This window comes from Chelonia mydas, chromosome 1 (genome assembly GCF_015237465.2).
Source record: "Chelonia mydas isolate rCheMyd1 chromosome 1, rCheMyd1.pri.v2, whole genome shotgun sequence".
Taxonomy (NCBI): Eukaryota; Metazoa; Chordata; order Testudines; family Cheloniidae; genus Chelonia; species Chelonia mydas.
Window position 1 is genome coordinate 24,788,639 of NC_057849.1, and position 23,763 is coordinate 24,812,401.

The following is a 23,763-nucleotide window of genomic DNA, read 5'->3' on the forward strand; positions in this document are numbered from 1 at the left end:
AACAGAATAAAGATCATTATATCTGCACTTGTGATTAACACAGGGATTCTCAAACTGGGGGTCGGGACCCCTCAGGGGGTCGTGAGGTCATTACATGGGGGTGGGGAGGGTCATGAGCTGTCAACCTCCATCCCAAACGCTTCCAGCATTTATAATGGTGTTAAATATATTTAAAAGGGTGTTTAATTTATTAGGGGGGTTGCACTCAGAGGCTTGCAATGTGAAAGGGGTCGCCAGTAAAAAAGTTTGAGACCCACTGGGTTAACAAATAAGAACATAAGAACGGCCATACTGAGTCAGACCAAAGGTCCATCTAGCCCAGTATCCTGTTTTCCGACAGTGACCAATGCCAGGTGCGCCAGAGGGAATGAACGGAACAGGTAATCATCAAATAATCCATCCTCTGTTACCCATTCCCAACTTCTGGCAAACAGAGGCTAGGGACACCTTCCCTGCCCATCCTGGCTAACAGCCACTGATGGACCTGTCCTCCATGAACTTATCTAGTTCTTTTTTTGGAACCCTGTTGTTATAGCCTTGGCCTTCACAACGTCCTCTGGTAAAGAGTTCCACAGGCTGACTGTGCGTTGTGTGACAAAATACTTCCTTTTGTTTGTTTGAAACCTGCTGCCTATTCATTTCATTTGGTGACCCCTAGTTCTTGTGTTATGAGAAGGAGTAAATAACACTTTATTATTTACTTTCTCCACACCAGTCATGATTGTATAGACCTCTATCATATCCCCCCTTCGTCGTCTCTTTTTTAAGCTGAAAAGTCCCAAACTTATTAATCTTTCCTCATATAGAAGCTGTTTCATAGCCCTAATCATTTTAGGTGCCCTTTTCTGAACCTTTTCCAATTCCAATATATCTTTTTTGAGATGGGGTGATGCAGTTATGATATCACTTGTCATAAACTAACCACAAAAAACCCCCTGTGCATGGCAATATCTCATCACTGTACAGATTGCTGGCAGCATTATATTACATTTAATTTTAAGCTAATACAGATGGCAATAGAAATATTCATTATTAATATAAAGGGTCTGATTCTCCAGTTTTACATTGCAGTAACTATCTACAGAAGGTCTGACTAGCTGACCATAATGGTCCCTTCTGGCCTTAAAACGCTATTAATCTACAAATCATTTAGTGAATTAGGCCCCAAAAATCAGTGGGTGGGATTTAGGCAGCCACTGAACTTCCAAGGGATTTGGGGACCTAACTCCTTTAGGCTCCTGTGCAAATCCCAGCCAACCCAAAAACAACCACTTTCCCCCTTCCATTTACTTCAAACTGAGTAAAATGAGGGGCTGGTGGCATTTGTCTATCTCCGACATAGACAAGTGCCAGGAAATTTTCTCCACACCTCTCTGCCAAGGCCCTTCAGACCTACTATTCCAGTCATGGCGTCTCCTGAGCAGCAGCTGCAAAAGCCGATACCAATCTCATTTTCACTTGTCACACATGCAGCAAGCCAGTGTATGAGCTACCGAAAGAATGCACCCCTCTTAATACAGACATTGATATCACCAGGCACCGGTGCAGGGCTGCATGCTGAAAATTAAGAAGTCCAGGTGATAAAAAAAGGGTGAGTTGAAAGCCATAAACTAAACCAAAGTGCAAAGTGCTAACATATGGGAGAGTCACAGTTATGAGTGGCGCTGAGACCCTCCTGCTTCAGTGGATGCCACAAGTATTCTAGAGGTGATGCTCTTGAGGTTTGGGTGAAGATTAAGGGCCAGATCCACTCAAAATCAATGACATTCTATTAAAATCAATGGAACTATACTGATCCCCGATTGTGTACGTCTTTAGTGCCCTATTTATCCTCAGAGCAGAACTTGACTATGAGGAAACAGAACTGGGGCACTAAAGAAGACATAAAAGAGACCAAGGCAATGGGATAGGGGAAATGTTGCTCCTCAGGACCAGTGGGTTCTGATTTCCCCCCCACTTATTATGTACAGATTGGGAAACGGATGGTAGGAGAGAAAGCTCATGTTCTGAAGCTCTGGGAAAAGAAAAACAACAACAATCCTGTAGACTGGCCAAGGCTTCCATCAGCACACACCAAGTAAAGGGTCACAGCAATTAAGGCTAATTCCTACCATATTATAAATGGTGATGCAAATGACATATCTGCCCCAATTCTCCTCTCAGTTATATCGGTGTAATTCAGCATCAATGCACTCAAGTCAGTTGAGAGGCTGAAGTCAACTTGAGTCACTATAGAGTATGTGAGCTGTAAACTCCTCAGCAGAGGCACCTAAAAAGGGCAGCTTGAACTCATTCATCCTTGTGTGTGTGTGTGTGTGTGTGTGTGTGTGCAAAGTGAGTGTGACTTCCATGGGGACTTGGGGGTATAGCAGAAATATCCTATCTTGCCTTCTCCTGCTAGTTGTTTTTCCTGATCCAATTCCCTCTAGGTACATAAGTCATACGCTTTTTGTCAACTCATTCAGTATCAAACTGATAGAAGTTACACTAGTACCTCTATGGGCCAATTTACACCCCAGCTGTCATTTACATCACCATAGGATTTGGCCCAGAGATTTCATAGGGTTGCACCCACTTTCCCATAGTCTGGGGTAAGCCCTCAATATATATCCCTACCAGACAGCTATCCAATATGGAGGCAGGCTAGGGAGAATAAACTTTTATATTTTACATACAGAATCCTAATCTGCAATATTTAAATCATCTAATATTTTTGGCCTGGAGTTTCTCCATTTCAAAGCCATTTCATTTGTGTGCTAGTAAAGAGCACCATCTGTCTTGCAGAGCACTTTTAATTCTGATCAATCTGGTGTTCGTTTAACCAATCCCAATTTCAGAGGACTGAGGTTAGCAAGATGAAGTGGAGAAATTTCAGATGTTCCATGGATTGTTCTTGAATCAGCCATAAAAGCAACCGTGGGTTTCCGTTTTTTAAATTAATTTACATACTGATAAATGAATCATCCCCACCATCATAAATATTTTCTGAGAGCTTTTGGCTTTGAGCATAAACACTTGATGTGACTTGGTACTCTGCTGTGTCCTTATTTCAGAATTTTAAATAACCATAAATAAGAAAACCTGCTACTCTTTGGTATATTGTATCTGCTTAGCACAAAGCTCTGACTCTTAAGTCTTACAAAAAATAATTGCACTTCTTTCTTCTATAGAGTCCTGTTAGTCCCAAGACTTTCAGCTGAAGGATTCTTTATTGTATTCGAACCTTGTCCCATAGGAGTTGCTGCTGTTGCTCAATTTGTGGAGTACCTTGGAGATTTCATTTGGTCCACAACAGAAAACGCCAACAGTTTTCCTATTAAGAATGAAAAGTGAATCACCACATGCCAGATAAATTGTGAATCGTGTCTAAAGGCACACAGAGCTGGATTCTAATCTCACATGCCACAGAATTACACTAGTGTCATATATTTTATGACCATTAGTTCATTTAATCTGACTTCTTTTATATCAGAGGCTATAGAATTTCACCCAGTTATTCCTGTATTGAATGCAATAACTGGTGTTTGATCAAAGCACATCTTCCAGAAAGGCATCCTGTCTTGATCTGAAGACATCAAGAGATCAAGAATCCACCACTCCCACTGATTAATCACCCTCACTATTACAAATTTGTGTCACTTCAATGACTTCATTAGTGTAACTTTTCATTTATACCACCGTGAGATCACAATCAAGTCTATGATGATTCAATACGTGAATTAAAAGGAAGCACTACCAGATCATGCATTATTTCTAGCAGCAGCAGAATGCCTCTATTGCTACAATGTTCTTGACTGAAACATTCAGATTGAAATTCTGCCCTCCCGCTATGACACAATCATAGAAGATTAGGGTTGGAAGGGACCTCAGGAGGTCATCTAGTCCAACCCCCTGCTCAAAGCAGGACCAATCCCCAACTAAATCATCCCAGCCAGGGCTTTGTCAAGACGGGCCTTAAAAACCATTAAGGATGGAGAGTCCACCACCTCCCTAGGTAACGCATTCCAGTGCTTCACCACCCTCCTAGTGAAACAGTGTTTCCTAATATCCAACCTGGAGCTCCCCCACTGCAACTTGAGACCATTGCTTCTTGTTCTGTCATCTGCTACCACTGAGAACAGCCGAGCTCCATCCCCTTTGGAACCCCACTTCAGGTAATTGAAGGCTGCTATCAAATCCCCCTCACTCACTCTTCTCTTCTGCAGACTAAATAACCTCAGTTCCCTCAGCCTCCCATCTTAAGTCATGTGCCCCAGCCCCCTAATAATTTTCGGTGCCCTCCACTGGACTCTCTCCAATCTGTCCACATCCCTTCTGTAGTGGGGGGACCAAAACTGGACGCAATACTCCAGGTGTGGCCTCACCAGTGCCGAATAGAGGGGAATAATCACTTCCCTCAATTTGCTGGGCCTGATGAAATTCATCCTAGGAAATTTAAGGAACTAGCTGAAGCAATCTCGGAACTGTTAGCAATGATCTTTGAGAACTCATGGAGGACGGGTGAAGTCCAAGAAGACTGGAGAAGGGAAAACATAGTACACAACTTTAAAAAGGGGAACAGAGTATGTGGGAAATTATATACCAGTCAGCCTAGCTTTGATACTTGGAAAGATACTGCAACAAATTAATAAACAATCAATTTGAAAGCACCTGCCAAACCAACCTAATTTCCTTCTTTGACAGGGTTACTGGCCAGGTGGTTAAGAGGAAGCAGTAGCTGTGGTATATCTTGATTTTAATAAGGCTTTTGACACAGTCCCACATGATATTCTCTTAAGCAAATTAGAGCAATATAGTCTAGACGAAATTACTATAAAGTGGGTGCACCACTGGTTGAAAGACCTCCTCAAAGAGGAATTATCAGTGATTTGCTGTCTAACTTAGAGGGCATATCTAGTGGGGTCCTGCAGAGGAGGTCAGTCCTGAGTCCAGTACTATTCAATATTTTCATTAATTACTGAGAGAACAGAGTATGCTTATAAAATTTGCAGATGACACCTAGCTGGGAGGGTTGCAAGCACTTTGCAGGACAGGAATAGAATTCTAAATGACCTTGACAAATTGGAGAATTTGTCTGAATTCAACAAAGCAAAGTACTTCATGTAGCAAGGAAAAATCAAATGCACAAATGGAAAACAACTGGCTAGGTGGTAGTACTGTTGAAAAGGATTTGGGGGCTATAGCAGCTCAGAAATTGAATATGACTCAACAATTTGATGCAGCTGCGAAAAAGGTTAATATAATTCTGGGGTGTATTAACAGGAGTGTTATATGTAAGACAGGGGAGGTAACTGCCCCACTCTATTCAGCTCTGGCGAGGCCTCAGTTGGAGTTCTGCATCCAGTTCTGAGCACCACTCTTTAGGAAATACGTAGACAAAGTGAAGAGTCCAGAGGAGAGCACCAAAAATGATAAAAGGTTTCCTGATAACAGTCTTCAAATATGTTAAGGGATCGTCTAAAGAGGAGGGTAATAAATTGTTCTCCATGTCCATTGAAGGTAGAACAAGAAGTAATGGGCTTAATCTGCAGCAAGGGAGATTTAGGTTAGCCATTAGGGAAAACTTGCTAACTCTAACGGTAGTTAAATTTTGGAATAGGCTTCCAAGGGAGGTTGTGGCATCTCCATCACGGGAGGTTTTTAAGAACAAGTTTGACCAACACCTGTCAGAGGCAGTCTAGGTTTACTTGGTCCTGTCTCAGTGCAGGGGGCTGGACTAGATGACTTCCCAGGGTCCCTTCCAGCCTTACATTTGTATGATTCTATGATTATTTAAAATGAAAAAGCTGAAATGAGCATTTACCAATTTTTAAGAAGCACATGCAGAGATGCGGGTTCTTATTATACATTCATTACTGAAGACCTAGAATGTACAGTTACACCCATTACCATTTATCCACAATACTAGTGCACACAATAGCAGCGCCAACGAACCATTCGGCCAGATGATGTGAATATTAACGGTAATCCGTGTTCTATGTTAGGAATTCATTATTCAAAAGGCACACGATTGTTAATGTAGTTGGATCAAATCCAGATCCCAGAGTCCTTACTCAATTCTTATGCAGAGTAAACTCCGACTGAAGTCAATGGCAGTTTTGTTCTAAGTGTCTCAGTTTCAGCATCCAAAAACTGAGGCACCCAAAATCAGTGGCCACTTTTGAAAATTAAGGCCTACGTATATTGCAGAGAATGACAGTGGCAGCTTACTGGTACATATAATCTATTTTAGTGTGCAGTTAAGTTCACATCACAATTAACTGCATTGTCCCCTAAACTGCACTGAAGGAAGTCTGCGCTGCTAGACAGAAAAAAAAAAGTATAGTCTAAGGGTACTGACAAACTTACTGAAATATGTGCCTTTGAAAGAAGAAAATGTATCATATAAAGTCTTTGGCCCACACTTTCAAACTTAGGTTGAAAGTTAGCCAGTTAAATCCATAATTCGGCCACCTGAATAACAGATGACACTGACTTTATACAATGAAGGGAAGCGAACATTAGCATTGCAAAAGTCAGGAAATGTCATCAAAAACGTTGCGTGTGCAACCAAAATGATGGCCTTGTCCAGATGTGTTACAATACCATTTTTAATTCTATGATCCCACATGGTTTACAATCTTTCCATACACATTCCGCACCCCCCACCTTCCTGCACTGTTGTGTATTTACACTGAATTCCATTGTCATAATGGTCCAGTGTTGCACTATTGACAAGGGGAGAAAAATAAGTGGCCTGATTTTCGAATGCATTGAGCAAATTATTGACCGCTGTCTTCAACAGGATCTGTTGGTGTTGAACGCTTTTGAAGACCAGATAGTATGTGCTTTTGTGGATGAGGAGAAGGGCAAGTAAGCCTTGAATCTGAATTTTTATCTTATTGTGTATTTAATTGAAAGCCTTAATGTTATTAAACATTTGTATCCATTAGTTTAATTAAGTACAGCGAGGTACTTAATTAAACTCACTCTAGGTACTTACATAACCGTAATCACCATAGTATCTCGGCCCCTCACAATCACTAACAGATTTTTATCCTGACAGCACTTCCATGAGTAGGAAGCATTTTACAACAGGAAACTGCGTCAAAGAGAGGTTAAGTGACTTGCCCAAGGTCACACAGGAAGTCTGTGGCTGAGCCAGAAATTGAATCCAGGGCTCTTAAGTCCCAGTCAAGTCAATGCCCTATCTACCAGACCATCCTTAACAGTAATACTTAGCACTGCTATAGCACTTTATACTTTCAAAGTGTTATGCAAATACTAATTCATCAATCCATACAACACCCCTCTGAGGCAAGTAGGCGGGTAAGCATTATTATTCCCATTTTACACATGGAGTCATTGAGAGAGAGGTGAGGTGACTGGCAATATAATAAGAGCCAGAACGAGGACTCGGGATTTTCTGATTCCAAACCATGTGTTACATTCCTTAGAGATGATTCTCTTTTATAGCATGGAGAAAATGTGCCTTATCTTTACATACCTTCTTTCCCTACATGTTTTAATTTCTTCTGTCTAGCTCATTCTCAGCTTTATGTAAGAAGCATATTGCCATTTGGACCCAGCAAAATGTAAAAGCTACGAGAATATCTCAGAAGTATATAGCGCATTTTTATCCTGAAGATAAATGAATCACAAAAAAGGGTACCACCCTTTCCCCAAACAGTTTGCACGAAAATCCTGAAAACTGGATGCATAACGTACGCTCCGAACTGTCCCAATGCAAATACTGTAGATGTGGTATAAAATATCAACAGTAGATGGTGCACTTTTGCTCCTCTTAGTTGAACTGAAAGAATCTGAACCTGATGCTGGATTGAATTAATCTGTTAACTGTGCAGAGAACTATTACATTCTAGCAGACCTCAGAAACTTAGACATGAGCTTCCCTGTCTGGGAGTCAAGCAACCAAAACCAATGGTATGGCTGAACTGATGAGAGCATCCCTAGTTGCATGTTTGTTTACGTAGGGCTTTTAGTAACCATAGCCAGAGCCACAGAATCACAGGAGGGGAAGGGAACTCAATGGGTCATCTAGTCCAGTCCCCTGTACTTAGACACGTCTAAATATTATCTAGACCATCCCTGACTGGTGTTTGTCTAACCTGTTCTTTTTTACTAGAAATGTAAAATAAAAACTGGGAAATACTTTGGATGTCACCAAATAAAGACTGCAAACCAACCACATGTGTGTCTGCAAACACGTCCAGAATCCTGAATGCCAATGCTAGACTTGTTTGGCTAAAAGAGGAATTGTTTGTCTTGCCCTTATTTAGTGGTGTGCATACTGCACCAGGGCCATTCGGAGGGAGTTACTGACAAATGGGAAGAAGTAGGAGAAGAAGCAACAAAAGGTCAGCGAGCTGAAAAACTGAGTTATGGTGAAAGGTTAAAGTCCCGATCTTGCACCTGGAAAGTTCTATGAAAGTTAATGGGATGCCTTATCTACACCGTGCATGTAACTAAAGTGTCTGCAGGATGGTGACCTTACAGAGCTAGTCTATAGACCTTAGCAAGGGGGTGATATGGGCTGAGGAAGGGCATAATAAGAGTCTACAAATAATGTAAAAGGTGTTCACAGTCAAGGATGCAGAAGCATTACTGAGGTTCTACAAGACATGTTGCTTAGAAATCAAGGTGATGGGCATCTTAGAGATACAAAGATGTAAAGGAAAAATCATGAAAAACGTCTTGAAAGAGATGTGCATTCGGGTGTGCAAGAGTCTCCCAAGAGAAATGATGGAAGCTCCCATTATTTTGGTCTTTTAAAAAACAGAATGGACAAAAGATTAAGAAAGAAATAAGAATGACACTTAAAGGGTTAACATTCCTCAAACTGTGCAAGAGGCTGTGATTACAGGACCAACCTAGCAGCAGATCTACCTCTCACACTCTCCCCATCTCCTTTGCCATGCCCCTATCTCTCCCCACCATAAAAAGCAGGACTGCCCAGAGCTCAGCCCCTGCAGAGCTGTTCTCCATGTTGCACAGGAAGTACACACCTCTACCTAGGCCCCAGTTCTTGCCTTCCCTCCTGCACATCACTGAGTGGCAGTATTCATATATATTGGTTTGCATTACAGTAACTCCCTAACAGGGAGCCTGGCTCCACTGTGCTAGGCACTTTGCTACTTTGGGGGAATAGCAAGATTAGTTCCACAGTGTATAGATCAGATCTTAGGTCCTGACCCTAAGAGATATCACATACCAAGCGCTCACACTGAGATCAAATAAGATTTTCTGGGGCCCAGTCCTTCTCAGGATCTAATCCTCAGTAACCACAGCATCAAAGAGACTGGTTTAACAACTGGGTTAAATTAAATCCAGAAGAGGTGAGTCAATACTTTGATGTGTGTCTCATTTATTCTACATCTGACTTGTCTAGACTGTAAGCTCTTCCTCGTACAGTACTGATTACGGAGTCAGCTCTTAACAAACAATAAATAGCACTTGTAGCCCTCAAAGAAAATATATCTTCTGAATAAAGACATAACACAGTAGAATACGGCCAGAATACAGCATTTCTATTATTCAAACTGTAAATCATAAAAGTCACTGCAGAAAACTGGCATATGTTGCAAGATACTGATTATAGCAAAGGATTAAAACATGTACAATCTCAGTGTAGCAACACAGAAATATGATTTTTATTGCCTGGGCCACTGAATGGTTAAGTTGCAGGGGAAGATGAACGGCTCTGATTGCTCAGAGTGAAAGATTTTTTTTTACAGTCCATCTCTCAGCTGCAACACATTCAATAATATCAACATCAGTAGCTTGAATGTTACATGACAAGATAAACCCCGAAGTAATTTCCATACAAATATAGCTGTTTATTAAACATACACAATCCCCATCTCTCAAACTCTGGCAAAACCTATCAAGAGTGGTACTTACTGTCTGTTACACTTGGCTATTTCATCAAAAAGGAGTTTCCAACGAGGTCGTCCAATCAAAAGCCTCGAGTTCAGGACCTGGTATTTTTCACCAATTATCTTCTGTGAGAAACAATAAATTCAGCTGCTGTGTGTTTGTAAATTGTTACACATCACTCAGAGCTTGTATACTGGTCTGGTAAATGCCCTGGCTGATTTACCAAATAGCTGAAATGTAAAAACTGAACTAAGTATCAAACCGCGTGACTTAGATTGCAGCCATTTCTATGCATCAATACCTCAGCTCCTTGCCTTTTGAATAACCATCTTCAGGCTTGTGTGCTGTTTCTTATATAGCTAGTTATTAGTCTCCACATTATTTTTAAACCAATTTGTCAATTCATACATAGAGCAATAGTTATATTCTCATTACTCACTCCCTAGTTTGCCTTCACTGCTACCCTTTAAGGGACACTGTCCATATAGAAAAATCACATTTCTGTCTGAAGTATTTTTACCTACTATTGGTACAAGTAACACCTAAGCTAGCTGGGGCTGAAAAAGTGAGAAGGGAAACCTTTAGAGGATGGTTTACCAGTTGCTTTGAACAGCCTCAGCAGCATCAAGCACCAAAGCTGCATCCTTGGAGTGAGCACAGGATTCTTTTAGCAATTCTAACCCAGTAAAATCCCAGCTGACCTCTCTTTATGAAGCCAAACCTGTTTCCACTGCATTGCATTACCGTTCCTTGTTTTACTGTCCTAATATAATGTAACATGTGGCTGGAGAAGAATTATATCTGATCTGATTTTCTGTGTTCACCCCATAATCGAATGATCTAAACCATCTATTATACGAATACAAAAGTACATTCTAAGCTTGAACCGTTTTACATTGTTTTTTTTACCATGGCTGAAAGCAGTTTCTGGAAATAAAAATGGGCTTGATTCTCTTGTGTCCTGCATCTCGGGTCACTCATTTACACCAGTGCAGAGTGAGTAAAACGCGACACTATTCTGGTTTGGTAGCATTTTACACTCACTTTGGATTGGTGTCAACGACAGCACGAGTGCAGGGCAATGGAGACTTGCATGCAGTGCTCCCTTGAACTATCTGGAGTAACTGTTCAAATCTGGATTTATGCTAGTGTAACTAAAGACAAAATTTAGCCCTCATGGTATACACTTCTATACTTGATGCCACTTTTTCTACCAAACAGTCACAAAAAAGAAAAGTTTCAGAGTAGCAGCCATGTTAGTCTGTATTCGCAAAAAGAAAAGGAGTACTTGCATCCGATGAAGTGAGCTGTAGCTCATGAAAGCTTATGCTCAAATAAACCTGTTAGTCTCTAAGGTGCCACAAGTCCTCCTTTTCTTTTTTAAAAAAGAAAAGGAGTTCTAATACAAATTCAGTAGCTACTGGACACAAAATTTAAGAGTAAATATTCTAAACTGCATTTCAGTGATATTCAGCTTCATCTTGGATGTTCTACCTTGAACCTGGTCATTTCTTACTTGTTAATTAATAATCTATTGGATTATCTCCATGCCAGCAGAGACATCCCATCCAGTTATTTGGAACTAGCAATGAATATTCGGAAGATTGTTCAGAATTGTTGCTAGCAGATTATTTAGCTGAAGCCCAGCAGCAAGCCCTGTATACTGGGGTAGTTCTCATCAGAACTATAAATTTTCTCTTGTCTTCATCTGCTAGAAAGGAGAGCTAAACCCAATGGACCTGATTCTTGACTGCCTTTCACCTTTTGTAGTAATTTAAGGCTTGATTCTATGCCAATCAAAGTTAACGGCAAAGCTCACATTCATTTGGAGTGTGAAGAAGCGGGCCCTTACATTTGTGCTACATCAGTGCAAAGTGGATGTAAAACGCTAACACCCAGGTCACCGCATCCCATGTATAAATGGCTACACAAGGTTCCAGCCAGTGGGGAATAAATCCAACTCTCTAAACTGGAATACTGTGAACAGTTCAGTACATTTTCTGGCTGCATACTTTTAAAAGTTTAACTTCTTCAAACATTCGAGACAAAAACAAAACAAAAAGAAACCAATCGGGATTTTTAAAAATAGCCAGTTTCTCACAACGTGTTTGCTTTCAAAAGTTTGGGGCTAGAATTATTCCAGCCTGATTCTCAGCCCAGGAATGATGCAAGTTTCCCACAAAGCCCTGCCAACTGTCTAGTCTGTGGCCTGGCCTGGAAGGACCTCTTTCCTAGAGAAGGGAGATATGGATCTCTGCCCATTGATAATCAACTGAATGCTACCAGACTTTTCTTCTAGTATTGTGGGGCTGGACTTGTGATGCAGTCTTACTGAGACAATTAGCCTTTACTCCCTGCTTAAACCATCTGCAATCATTCCATGTCATGCTTAACTGGCAGTTTGTGTTGTCTACCACCATCAGATCTACTTAGGTTTACAAACAGCATTTAGCCACATACCTGTATCCCATCTGTTTGACTAAGGTACAGCTGGATGTTTATGTAGTCTGGGCGGTTTTCCTGCCAAAGCTGGGAAGACCAGAAAAACATCAAGTGAATTAATACGCCTCTTCTTATATAAGAATGCGGTTGCTCTTGTTCAGTACCCTGATTAAGCTTGATCTTCACAGCAGATACAGTGGACACTTTAATGAAAATGACACATTTACATATCCTTCTTTTACCCAGAAGCTTCTTTACATCCCAGGACACGTGAACAAATTCTCCTAAAAAAACTTTAAAATAGTTTTAAAATCCACCTGATCTCTGTTTGGACAATTAGAGTTGACTTCCAATTCCGATAAACTCACCCACCCACCTCCTTCAGTCCGCTCACCGGATGAGCTGGGGTTTTACTTTTCTTCAAAGGAAAGGATGCACCCAGACTCCTTAGATGCATGTTCTTTTCCCTTCTAGCAAACTTCTTGACTATGCAAGGAGACTGTGCATCCCTGAAGAAAGGTCACATAACCCTGATTTCAGGGCCTGTCCCAACATCCTTGACTGTTTTAGAAAAAACAGTGAGTAAAATCCTGGCTCCACTGAAGGAAATGGCAAAACTTCCATTGACTTCTGTGGGGGGCAGGATTTCACCCCTGTTTTGTCCCACATGATACTTTGAACCAGTCCTTCCATGTACATCAACAACAAATTTCATCTGCCATTTTGCTGCACAATCACATAACTTAGGTTGGTCCCTCTGAAATCCCAGCCTTCTCTAGTCATGTTTAATGGAAACACTTTTGTTACTAATCTAAATATTCAAATAGATGTGTTTATTGTCAGTATCCCTTTAAAACCAGCCCTGTGTAATCATCCCCTTTACCTTGTTATGCAGCATACACAGCAAATCTGCAAACCAGCGAAAAGACTGGATTTCCCTGCACACCCAAATAAAGTAAAGTCTTCTGAGCTTGTAGCATTGCCAGTTATCACTATAAAATGAAAATGATATGTTTGGGGAATTAATTAATGCTAATTAAGACACTTTATATTAATTGTGCAAATGTTAATTTCCATTTCCATTAAGTGAAGTTAGTTTTCTCCCCATCACACTGAAATGCCCAAATCAGTCTAAAATGATGGACTTAAATACTGAACCCATAACACAGAACAACATGCTTTACGCATACAGTCTTTACAGCTGAACAGTATATACTGCACACTGAATGCATATATGACTTAAGGTAAGAATGTTGATTCATACATCATAACCAAGATGAAAGTTATCTAAAAGCAAAGCTGCCTCTGCATTTCAAAAAGATAGTGTGGATTCTTTATTGCAATTATAAGGCAGAGTTCACAAACTCATTTCTTCCCAGAGGAGGTGATGCTGATGAATGCAAACTTCACAGAATGCAACTCCAAAGCAAAGTTAGGGGCAAATTCTGCATTCAGGTGCATGCAAGCATCAGATTATTTCAATTATTACTTCATATTTATATTGTGGTAGTGCACAGAGGCCTAAACAAGGTCAGAGCCCCATTGTGCTAGGCAAAGGTATAGTCCCCAAAGAGCTTCAATGGATAAAGCATGTTCATGGACAACGTTTGGCATTTAGTTTAGAAAACATGACACTTGTGCCAGGTTTCCTAATGGCGATGGAGACAAAACATGATTTTAGTAAAAGAGGGACGATCACAATGAACCGGGCTAGAAAATAAACATGAAAAAAAATCTACTGATTAACAGATTTTTTTAAAAAGTTCGCATGATTTTTTCTCAGATCAGCTACGGCTGGTTTTACGTTATTGTTACTTACCTGTAATTTAGCCATTTAGGGGAAAAAATCCTTCACCTTAAAACTATTTACAGATCGTAAAGACCCATTGGGGACCATCACAGCTGCATTCTGGACTTCCAAAAATTCAGCAGTATATATGCTTATTAGGCCAAATGTCATGGCCAGGGGGCAAGGTGTAGGAAAATTGCATAGCTGCTCCACATCTCCTACTGCACAACATGACTTACAGTAGCCACTATGGTCCCATATACCAACTTTCTAACTGCTGATAACTGGACCCCTCTGCCCCGCCTCATTCCCCTAAGGCCCCACCCCTGCCCCACCTCTTCCTCCAGGCCCTGCCCTAATCCTTTTGCCCCCTGCTGCTCTCCTCCCTCTCCTTTCCTCACAGCTGGATCCTCTCCAGCTCCCCACGCCCGCCCAAGCTAGGCTCCCTCTGCTCTAGAGCTGCAGCCTGATGCGGAGCCTGCCTGTCTGCCCAGGAGATGCAGGTAGGAGGCAGTCCTGGCTGAGCAGGGGCTGGCACAGTCTGATGACCTGGTGCCTCCCCGCCCTGCCTGTGGTAACCAGACTTTTGGTGTCCCGTCTGTACATCTTACCAGACACTGCCAAGTCCCCTTTTCAACTGGATTTTCTGGTCGAAAACCGGGCACCCGCCAACCCTAACATCTGGGCCATTTTGCTAATGCATCTGTGTAACTGATGGACATGCCACCGTCCCTTTCCATATGCCTAAACCCTCCACTGCAGCCCTGCAGAGGAGGTGTGGAGCAAATACTCCATGGCACACAGGGTGTGGGGACTCTGACCCCTTGTGTGAACTATCCATAGCCTGCAGAGAGGTGCTGGCTGCCCTGGGCTTCATGCCTTGCGTGTCTGTAGCGGGAGTGTAGCATCCTTAATGTCCTGACACCAGCTGCTGCATGTACAATGCTGTCCTGCAGACAAATGTTATTTCTCCCTATTTTGCGTATCATTTGTGCTAGGAGAAACCAGAACCAAGGTAATGGTCTGATCATATGGGGTGAGATCACAAATACAGTATCTTGTGTACAGTATGTAAGCAATAAACTGTATTCATTTACTCCAGCGCATCATTCTGAAATGATAAAAGAAAATAAACGTGTCTCAGCATAAATGAACTGAAAGATATACAAGAGGATTCACTGGGACCGCCTTTTATCAATTCAGACTTTTGACTTGAGCAAACACAGGCCAGTGGGAATGAGCTAAGTTGAATCAATGCGAGGTTGATCTGTCGTGTTTTGTGGCATGCATCATGCATGCACGTGAAGTGAATGGCACGTCAAACATACAATGTTGGGTTTACCTCCAGTAAGCTGTGACATGATAAATGTGCAGTATCGTTCCACAGCTAAAGATGTGTGTACGACATGCCACGTCCACTGATACGCACATTACTGAATATTACTACTTGAAATTAATCATTAATGTATAGACACCTGACCCATGCCAAAAAGCTTCTGACTCTCTTTAAAAAAACAATCATGATTTATAATAAATAGGCAACATTTATTAGATACCTGAGTGGGGTATATCTAGGCTGGGAGACCCCAGCTGCTCAGAAAATATCAAAATAAACAAAACCAAACACAAAACAAAAGACTGCATCCTCGTCCTGAAGGACACCCCGATATCCTCCACAGCTGCATGTCCTTAACAAAAAGGGCTTTGCCTTCCTACCCCTTCAAGTTTGGACACAAGAGTTACCATTTTCACCCCACCAATCTCAATTTCTATGATGAGACAAAAAACAACAGTCAGCCTCTCGAGTGGACAAGTGCTCTGTATTGCTGATATCCTTACATATGAACAGCAAAACATTGCTTGCTGTTACTATTGCATAATATTACAGTGCATGACACGCAAGGTTCACTGTAATGCTGGGCTACGCCATGCACTGTCTGGAATCATCCTATTTATCTGGTATTGAAAACATTCACTGGACACTAAGCTGCTGTGGCAACGTCTGTACAAGCCTCTCACTGCCTCCAATAATATGCTGACAGAGACAGCCGTCTCATTTCCTACTGCTGGCTCATAGTTATGATATGTGACGTTTTTTCTCAACACTGTCAGGGATAATCCGTCCTGGAGAAAATGGTCAGGATATCCATCGGGACTCCAGTCTTTTGGCAGAAACGAAAACGTGCTTCAGAAAATGGTACTCCCCGTTCAAAAGAGCATGACCTCAAGCGGTCAACTAGTCCAGTCCCCTGCTCCAAGATGAACAATGGACTTTCAGAGATGAAAATGTGTAGGGAACCTGTTAGTTCTTTGAGGGCTGCACAAAGGCACCAGGAGCTGCCACATAAGAGCCTGATTTTCAGAAGCGCTGGGCACCCATGACTCCAACTGAGATTGAGGGGAGCTGAGTGAGCTCAGCATCTCTTAAAATCAGGCTTTAAAAGGTTTTAATTTTACTCCAGCTACCAGCTGATCTCTGAACAAGTGTGTCATGTGTGAATTGTAAAACACTTTGTAAGCTTATTTCAACTGTAAACTCTTTGTGCCAGGGACAGTCTTTGCTCTGTTTGTACAGTGACTAGCACACTGGGGCATTGGCCCGAGCTGGGGCTACTAGATACACCTAATAAAAATAATAATGAAGATTCACCGTTGTGTAAGAGTGGGATTGGGAGAAGTTTGACAGCCCTGGTGACTCACAGAGAGCCACTGAAAATTGTGTCTTACTGGATTTTAAAATGTTTTAAATTAACAATAATAATAATTTTAAAAGAGGCAATTAAGGTTAGGATTTTCAAAGGGGCTTAAGACAGCTAGGTGCCCAAGTGCCATTTAAATTCAATGGGAGTTGAATGCCTGACTCCTCTGAGTTCCTGTAAAACACTTAGCTTAAGCGTTCTTGAAAATGATAGGCAAAGAGCTTTGACTGAAGCCAAATATACACCACACTGATACAGCTCAAGCTTCCCCACGCAAGGAAAATGCACCTCAGTTCTGACTCTCAGCACCCCGTTATCTCTGTCCCTGACCTTGCCCGAACACAGACTGGGGAGTTTTCCAATTAAAAGGTTGGGATTGTAAACAAATATCCCCATGGACTTGGCAGAGCTCAAACTCAGTTTTCACGGGTCGCTGGATGGGAAGCTCTGTCTATAACGCCTTTAGGTACCACTGTGCCACCTAAGGTACTTTTTCAGCATTGCACTTTCAGCATTCATTGGGCATGAACAGCCAGCACGAACGGATTTGGGATTTTCAATGGCAGATCTCAATCCTCCTCCCTGTTCCTCTCTCCACAGGAGGGTAGTGTTACATGAACAGGAGTTATGCACATGCTGGAAACATTTACAATATGCAACACGGAAGTAACTCTGGGAAAATGGATTTAAACAGGGTAGGCTCACATACAGCAGCGTGTTGAGTATTGATGCGAATGGAGTTACTCCAATGCCTCCAGCAACACAGAGGCTAACCTCATAATTCAAGGATTCTTCAGAGGGGCTCCCGAAAGGACCGTCTATGTATAGCCTGCAGAAAAAGCAGAAATACTTTTCAACAAACACATTACAATAAAATACAATACAATACAAAGGGTGCAATGAATTTAAAGCTGATACAGAAACAATTTAAGTTAAATATTATTTCTGGGACTCAGAAGATGAAAGCTTTCCCTGGGAAAGTGCGTGTGGTGGAAGCTGTAGAGAGGAACCTAGGTCAAGACTGCACAAAAACCTAGGTATACCAAATCTCTAGAGACTCTGCATGATTACATGTGATGGCACATTTCTCAACGATGTGGACAGAGAGGGCCAAACTATGGCTGCCCTTGCTACAATGGAGACCGTAACAACTTGGCTGGTCGTGCTGCGGAAAGCAAGAAGCACTGCCTTGCATTGCCCAGTAGGCTAGCAGTCCCAGAGGAGGCCTGCTTCCTGAACATCAGGCATGGCTGAGATGGCTAAACTGCCTACTCCACATTTTCATAAGTGTACCAAGATCCACTCCCCTGCAACCTTCCCCTCATGTCCCATTATACTTTACATGGGCATAATGACTCCAGGGAACATAAGGGTGATATTGCACCTCCTGCTCATGCCCTGGAAGAGGCATAAATTAGCACAAATGACACAGTAACAGACTATAAAAGGATGACTGAATGATCAAGAATGGCAACAGGGTGTGATACCTCTAGCATTTCCATTTTAAAAAATAAAATAAAAAGGGAATTTCAATAGGAAGTCTTCACTTAGGGTAACATTTTCAAAAGTGCCTATGTGATTGGGAGCCTAAGTCTCATTTTCAAAAGTCACTGAAGCACTGAGAAGCTAAGTCTCATCAAAAGTCAATGGAACGTACGTGCCTAAGCCACTAAATCACTTCTGAAATGGGATTTTGGCATTTTTAAAAATGTTACCTCTAATTCTCAGAGGCAACTTTGAAAATCCCAGCCCCAGTCATTAGAACAATTATAGACAACTCTATAAAATGTGTTGAACAATTTCACATAAATCAAGGTTATCTTTTTATTAATATAGTAAGGATTTGATGCAGTTTTAACCAGAAGTACTAAGAAAAGGAGTACTTGTGGCACCTTAGAGATTAGAGACTAATAAATTTATTTGAGCATAAGCTTTCGTGAGCTTATGCTCAAATAAATTTGTTAATCTCTAAGGTGCCACAAGTACTCCTGTTCTTTTTGCGGATACAGACTAACACAGCTGCTACTCTGAAACCAGAAGTACTAAGTATCAGAATAGATGGACTTACACAAAAAAGAGCTAGGACTCTGTTTCTCCATTGCATTACACTTGCTGTAGCTATTTACACTTGTGCAAAGCAAGCATAAAACACCACCATTTTGATGGGCTCAGGTGTAAAGGTAGTGGAGAATTGAGCCCCAATAGTCCCAGAATATCCCATATAGGCAGCATCTGGGTGTTCAGCTAAATATATTATTCATATGACAATGATTTAGGAAAAAAGGTTACCTTATTTGTCCCAGAACAAACATTCTACCCCAGACTGGTCAGACTTTATACTGAGGTCCCATTTAAAAATAGTTTATAAAGTGTTATTAGATAATTCCTAGCTATTTTAATGGTTACTCAGTTGTTATAGTTATTAAATCCCCAAAGTCAACAGGTAGCTTATACCCATAGGTTGTAAACATCTATAACATCTTCTAGTGAAGTGCATATGACCCCTACTATGCATCTCTCTGACATGCTTATAGCAGCTATTCATCATTTATTAATCATTTAAAAACCATTTATGAATGGAACCTTAATATTAAAAGTGACTGTGAAAACTATTAGTTTGATGTGATTGATTTTTAGTGCATTTGCATGCAAAATGAAACCAACGTATTAAATGTTTAATTTCATCATTTTCAGTAAAGTTCTATAATTTCTCTCCATACCCCAGAATTCACCATTTATAATGTTTAGTGTTTCATTTACCCTCATATATGCCTCTCATTATACCTCCATAATTGCTTTTGCCATTGCACAAAACAAAGGTGCAACAATATCAGAAGTACTGCCAACCTCCCCTCTTTACCTGGTTGAATCTTCTCAAATTAGCAACTGATCCTTCTATAACCTGGCTAGATTTCTTTTTTAAAGTCTTGGGGCTATTACATTATTGATCCTATTAATGACATCATAAATACCTTTATGAAATCCCAGTGCTAGTCAAAGCAGGTCCCCAGACAGCACAGTGATGAGCATGGCAAAAAACAGATTAGGTAGAAATATGGACAGATAAAAAATGGTTACTTACTTTCGCGTAACTGTTGTTCTTCGAGATGTGTTGTTCACGTCCATTCCACATTGGGTGTGCGCATGCCGCGTGCATGAGCGTCGGAAACTTTTTCCCTTAGCAGCTCCCCTCGGGCCGGCGGGCCCCCCGAGTGGCGCCACTGCGCCGTGCTTATATACCCCTGCCGGCCTGACCCCCTGCAGTTCCTTCTTGCCAGTGACTCCGACAGAGGGGTAGGAGGGTGGGTGGTGGAATGGACGTGAACAACACATCTCAAAGAACAACAGATACGAGAAAGTAAGTAACCGTTTCTTCTTCTTCGAGTGCTTGTTCACGTCCATTCCATATTAGGTGAATTACAAGCTTACCTCTGGAGGAGGGTAGGAGTCACGGAACAACTGCTCGGAGGAGCGCTCTGCCAACTGCTGCGTCCTCTCTGGCCTGCTGGTTGACCACATAGTGGGTCGTGAAGTGCACCGAGGACCAGGTGGCTGCTCTGCAGATCTCCGGGATCGGGACCTGTGCCAGGAACGCTGTGGAAGTCACATGCGCCCTGGTCGAGTGGGCCATGACCGCCGGGGCCGGAACACCTGCGAGCTCATAGCACGCCCGGATGCAGCTTGTAATCAAAGACGAAATCCGCTGTGCCGACGCTGGGAGGCCTTTTATCCTCTTGGCCACAGCCACAAACAGCTGCGCGGATTTGCGAGAGGGCTTGGTGCGCTCCAAATAGAACACCAGTGCTCGACGCACATCCAGGGTGTGCAAGCTGCGGTGACTCGGGTCCGTATGGGGTTTCGGGAAGAACACCGGCAGACAAATGTCCTGGCCCAAATGGAATTGGGAGACCACCTTAGGGAGGAACTTGGGGTACAGCCGGAGCTGCACCTTGTCCTTGTGAAATACTGTATACGGTGGCTCAGAGGTGAGGGCCCTCAGTTCGGACACAACTTCTGGCCGAGGTAATGGCAACCAGAAATGCCACCTTCCAGGGAAAGGTGGAGGAGAGAACAGGTAGCGAGGGACTTGAAAGGGGGTCCCATGAGTTTAGAAAGGACCAGGTTAAGGTTCCATGGAGGGACTGGGGGGGGGAGGAGGACGGGAACACCCTCTCCAACCCTTTAAGGAACAATCCCACCATTGGGTGGGAAAACACCGAGCCCCCCGAGAACCCTGGATGGCAGGACTACCGGGGCCTCCACCGACAGCTCTAGGAGTGATGTGTACCAGTGCTGGCGGGCCCAGGCTGGGGCGATGAGGATCACCGCAGCCCTGTCCCTGTGCACCTGGCCGTTGTCATTGGAAACTGGCGCAGGGAGGCCACCGCTTGTTGGATAGGCCGGAATCGGGATACCGGAAGGTCTGCCCTGGCCTGCACCGCGTCCAGGACTGCCCCTATGAATTCCACCCTCTGCGTGGGTACGAGCATGGACTTGGGGACGTTGACCAGGAGCCCCAGCTTGTGGAACAATCTCATGGCCACCTCCACATGGCCCCGCACCTCCGCCTCGGATCGGCCCACTAGGACTAGTCGTCGAGGTACGGGTACACCCAGATTCTCTGCCTCCGTAAGAAGGCCGCCACCACCGCCATGCACTTCGTGAACATCCTTGGGGCCGCGGATAGACCGAACGGGAGAACCGCAAACTGGTAACGTTCTTGGCCCACGGTGAAGCGTAGGAACCGCCGATGTGCTGGGAAGATGGCAATATGAAAGTATGCGTCCTTCACGTTGAGGGAGGCGTACCAGTCCCCCGGATCCAGGGAAGGGATGATGGTGCCCAGAGAGACCATGCAGAACCGGGCCTTGACCAGGAATTTGTTGAGCCCGCGCAGGTCTAGGATGGGGCAAAGGCTCCCTTTGGTCTTGGAGATGAGGAAGTACTGGGAGTAGAACCCCTTTCCCCTTAGGCCGTGTGGCACCGCCTCTACCGCCCCCGCCTCTAGCAGCGAGCGGACTTCCTTCTCTAGGAGATGCTTGTGAGAGGGGTCCCTGAAGAGGGACGGGGAAGGCGGGGGGGGGCGGGGGGCGGAGAGAGGGAGAGAGGCGAACTGCAGCGAGTACCTGTTCCGCACTGTGTGTAAGACCCAATGGTCTGATGTAATGGTGGACCACACACGGGAGAAACAGAACAGGTGGTCCAGGAAATAAAGGGATGGATCTGGTGACTGGTCTGGTACACTGTCCTCGAGCGCACCTTCAAAAGCCTGGCTTAGTGCCCGGCTGGGGTTTGTGCTGGCCTTGGTTCTGGCCTGGTGCATTATTATTATTGTTGTTGTGCCATCGCCTGTTATCCCTGCCTCGCCTACGGTAAGACTCATGCCTATGGTGAGGCTGGTACTGGCGTTGAGGGGGAGGCTCCGGCTTAAAGGGCTTCCTCTGGGTCGCCGGGGTGTGCATACCCAGCGACTTGAGCATAGCTCGCGAGTCCTTGAGGCTATGCAGCCTTGCATCTGTCTGGTCTGAAAAGAGCCCAGACCCTTCGAAGGGGAGGTCCTGGAGTGTATTCTGGACCTCGGGGGGAAGGCCTGATTCCTGGAGCCACGCTGAGCGCCTCATGACCACGCCTGACGGGACTGTTCTAGCTGCCGTGTCTGCCGAATCTAGGGAGGCCTGGAGAGAGGTCTTGGCTACTCCCTTGCCCTCGTCCACCAGGGCCGTGAACTCCTGTTGGGAACCTTGTGGAAGGTTGTCCTTAAACTTCCCCATCACCGCCCAGGAGTTGAAATTGTGCCTGTTGAAGATGGCCTGCTGGTTCACAATCCTCAACTGAAGGCCCCCAGATGAGTACACCTTTCTGCCAAAAAGGTCCAGGCGTTTTGCCTCCTTGGCCTTAGGGGCTGGGGCCTGCTGTCCATAGCGCTGCCTTTCGTTTACCGCTGAAACCACTAGGGAGCATGGACTCGGATGACAGAACAGGAACTCATAGCCCTTAGATGGGGCGAAGTATTTATGCTCCACTCCTTTAGCCGTTGGAGCGCTGGAGGCTGGAGTCTGCCATACAGTCTTATAGTTGGACTGAATGGTCTTAATGAGTGGGAGCGCTATGCTGGATGGACTTTTGGGGCTCAAAATGTCCACCAGGGGGTCCTCCTGCTCAACCGTCTCCTCGGCCGGCAACCCCAAATTTTGGGCGACCCTGCGCAGCAATTCCTGGTGGGCTCTATGGTTTATCAGCGGAGGACCGGACACCTCTGTACCCGCCAACGCCTCATTGGGGGAAGATGAGGAGGTTAGCTGCTGCTCAACCCCCTCTGGTTGGTCCTCCTGCTCCCCATCTTCCATGGTAGGGGCCTCCGGCTCAGGCCGGGGCGGGAGTCCATGGGACGTGAACGAGCTTGGTGCTGGACTCTCCGGTCTATGCTGGGGGGGATGCTGGAGGCCTGGATACTGTTACCTCTGGCACCGCCTGGTGTCAGTGAGGGGACCGGGACCGCTGCACCGAGTAACTTGCCCTGGACGGGGCCCCTTGGCGCTCCTGATAGGCCCAAGCGGTCCAGAAGGGCCAATGGCCTGGCAGCCCCCATTGAGGTTGCCAGCTCCCCTGAGGGTCCCTGCTGTCCGGGCCCCAGTGCAGGTAGCTATAGTGGCCAGAGCCGACGCCGGACTGTGATGCCGATCGCGAAGGCCATGGCGATGCCAACGATCTGCGCCGCCGGGAGAACGAGCTGCTCCTGGCTGAGCGGGACTGGGAGCGGTACTGGTATCCTCGGGACCGGGACTGGCATCGGGACCGGGATCAGTGCCAGCGTTCCCTGGACCGGGACCGTCTGCGGGAGTCCTCTGGCGAGGGCCGTCTCAACTCCTCCCGGTGCCGGTCTCTGCGCGGTGCCGGAGAGCGGTGTGCCCTTTCTGGTGCTTCTTCGCGTCGACCCACTGCCAGTGCCGCAACCTC

General features: G+C 44.2%; 1 protein-coding gene across 1 annotated transcript in view; it reads right to left on the reverse strand.

Annotated features, from left to right (window-relative positions):
* Window positions 1–967: 967 nt before the first annotated feature.
* NOX4 (NADPH oxidase 4) overlaps window positions 968–23,763 on the reverse strand; it is a 158,481-nt gene continuing 135,685 nt past the window's right edge. The window contains exons 14-18 of the mRNA XM_007063128.4: window positions 17,516–17,635; window positions 13,202–13,310; window positions 12,337–12,405; window positions 9,901–10,001; window positions 968–3,313 (exon numbers count right to left, since the gene is read on the reverse strand). Of these exons, the coding sequence (XP_007063190.3) occupies window positions 3,193–3,313; window positions 9,901–10,001; window positions 12,337–12,405; window positions 13,202–13,310; window positions 17,516–17,635 (520 nt within the window). The 3' untranslated portion in view covers window positions 968–3,192. The remainder of the gene's footprint in view (window positions 3,314–9,900; window positions 10,002–12,336; window positions 12,406–13,201; window positions 13,311–17,515; window positions 17,636–23,763) is intronic.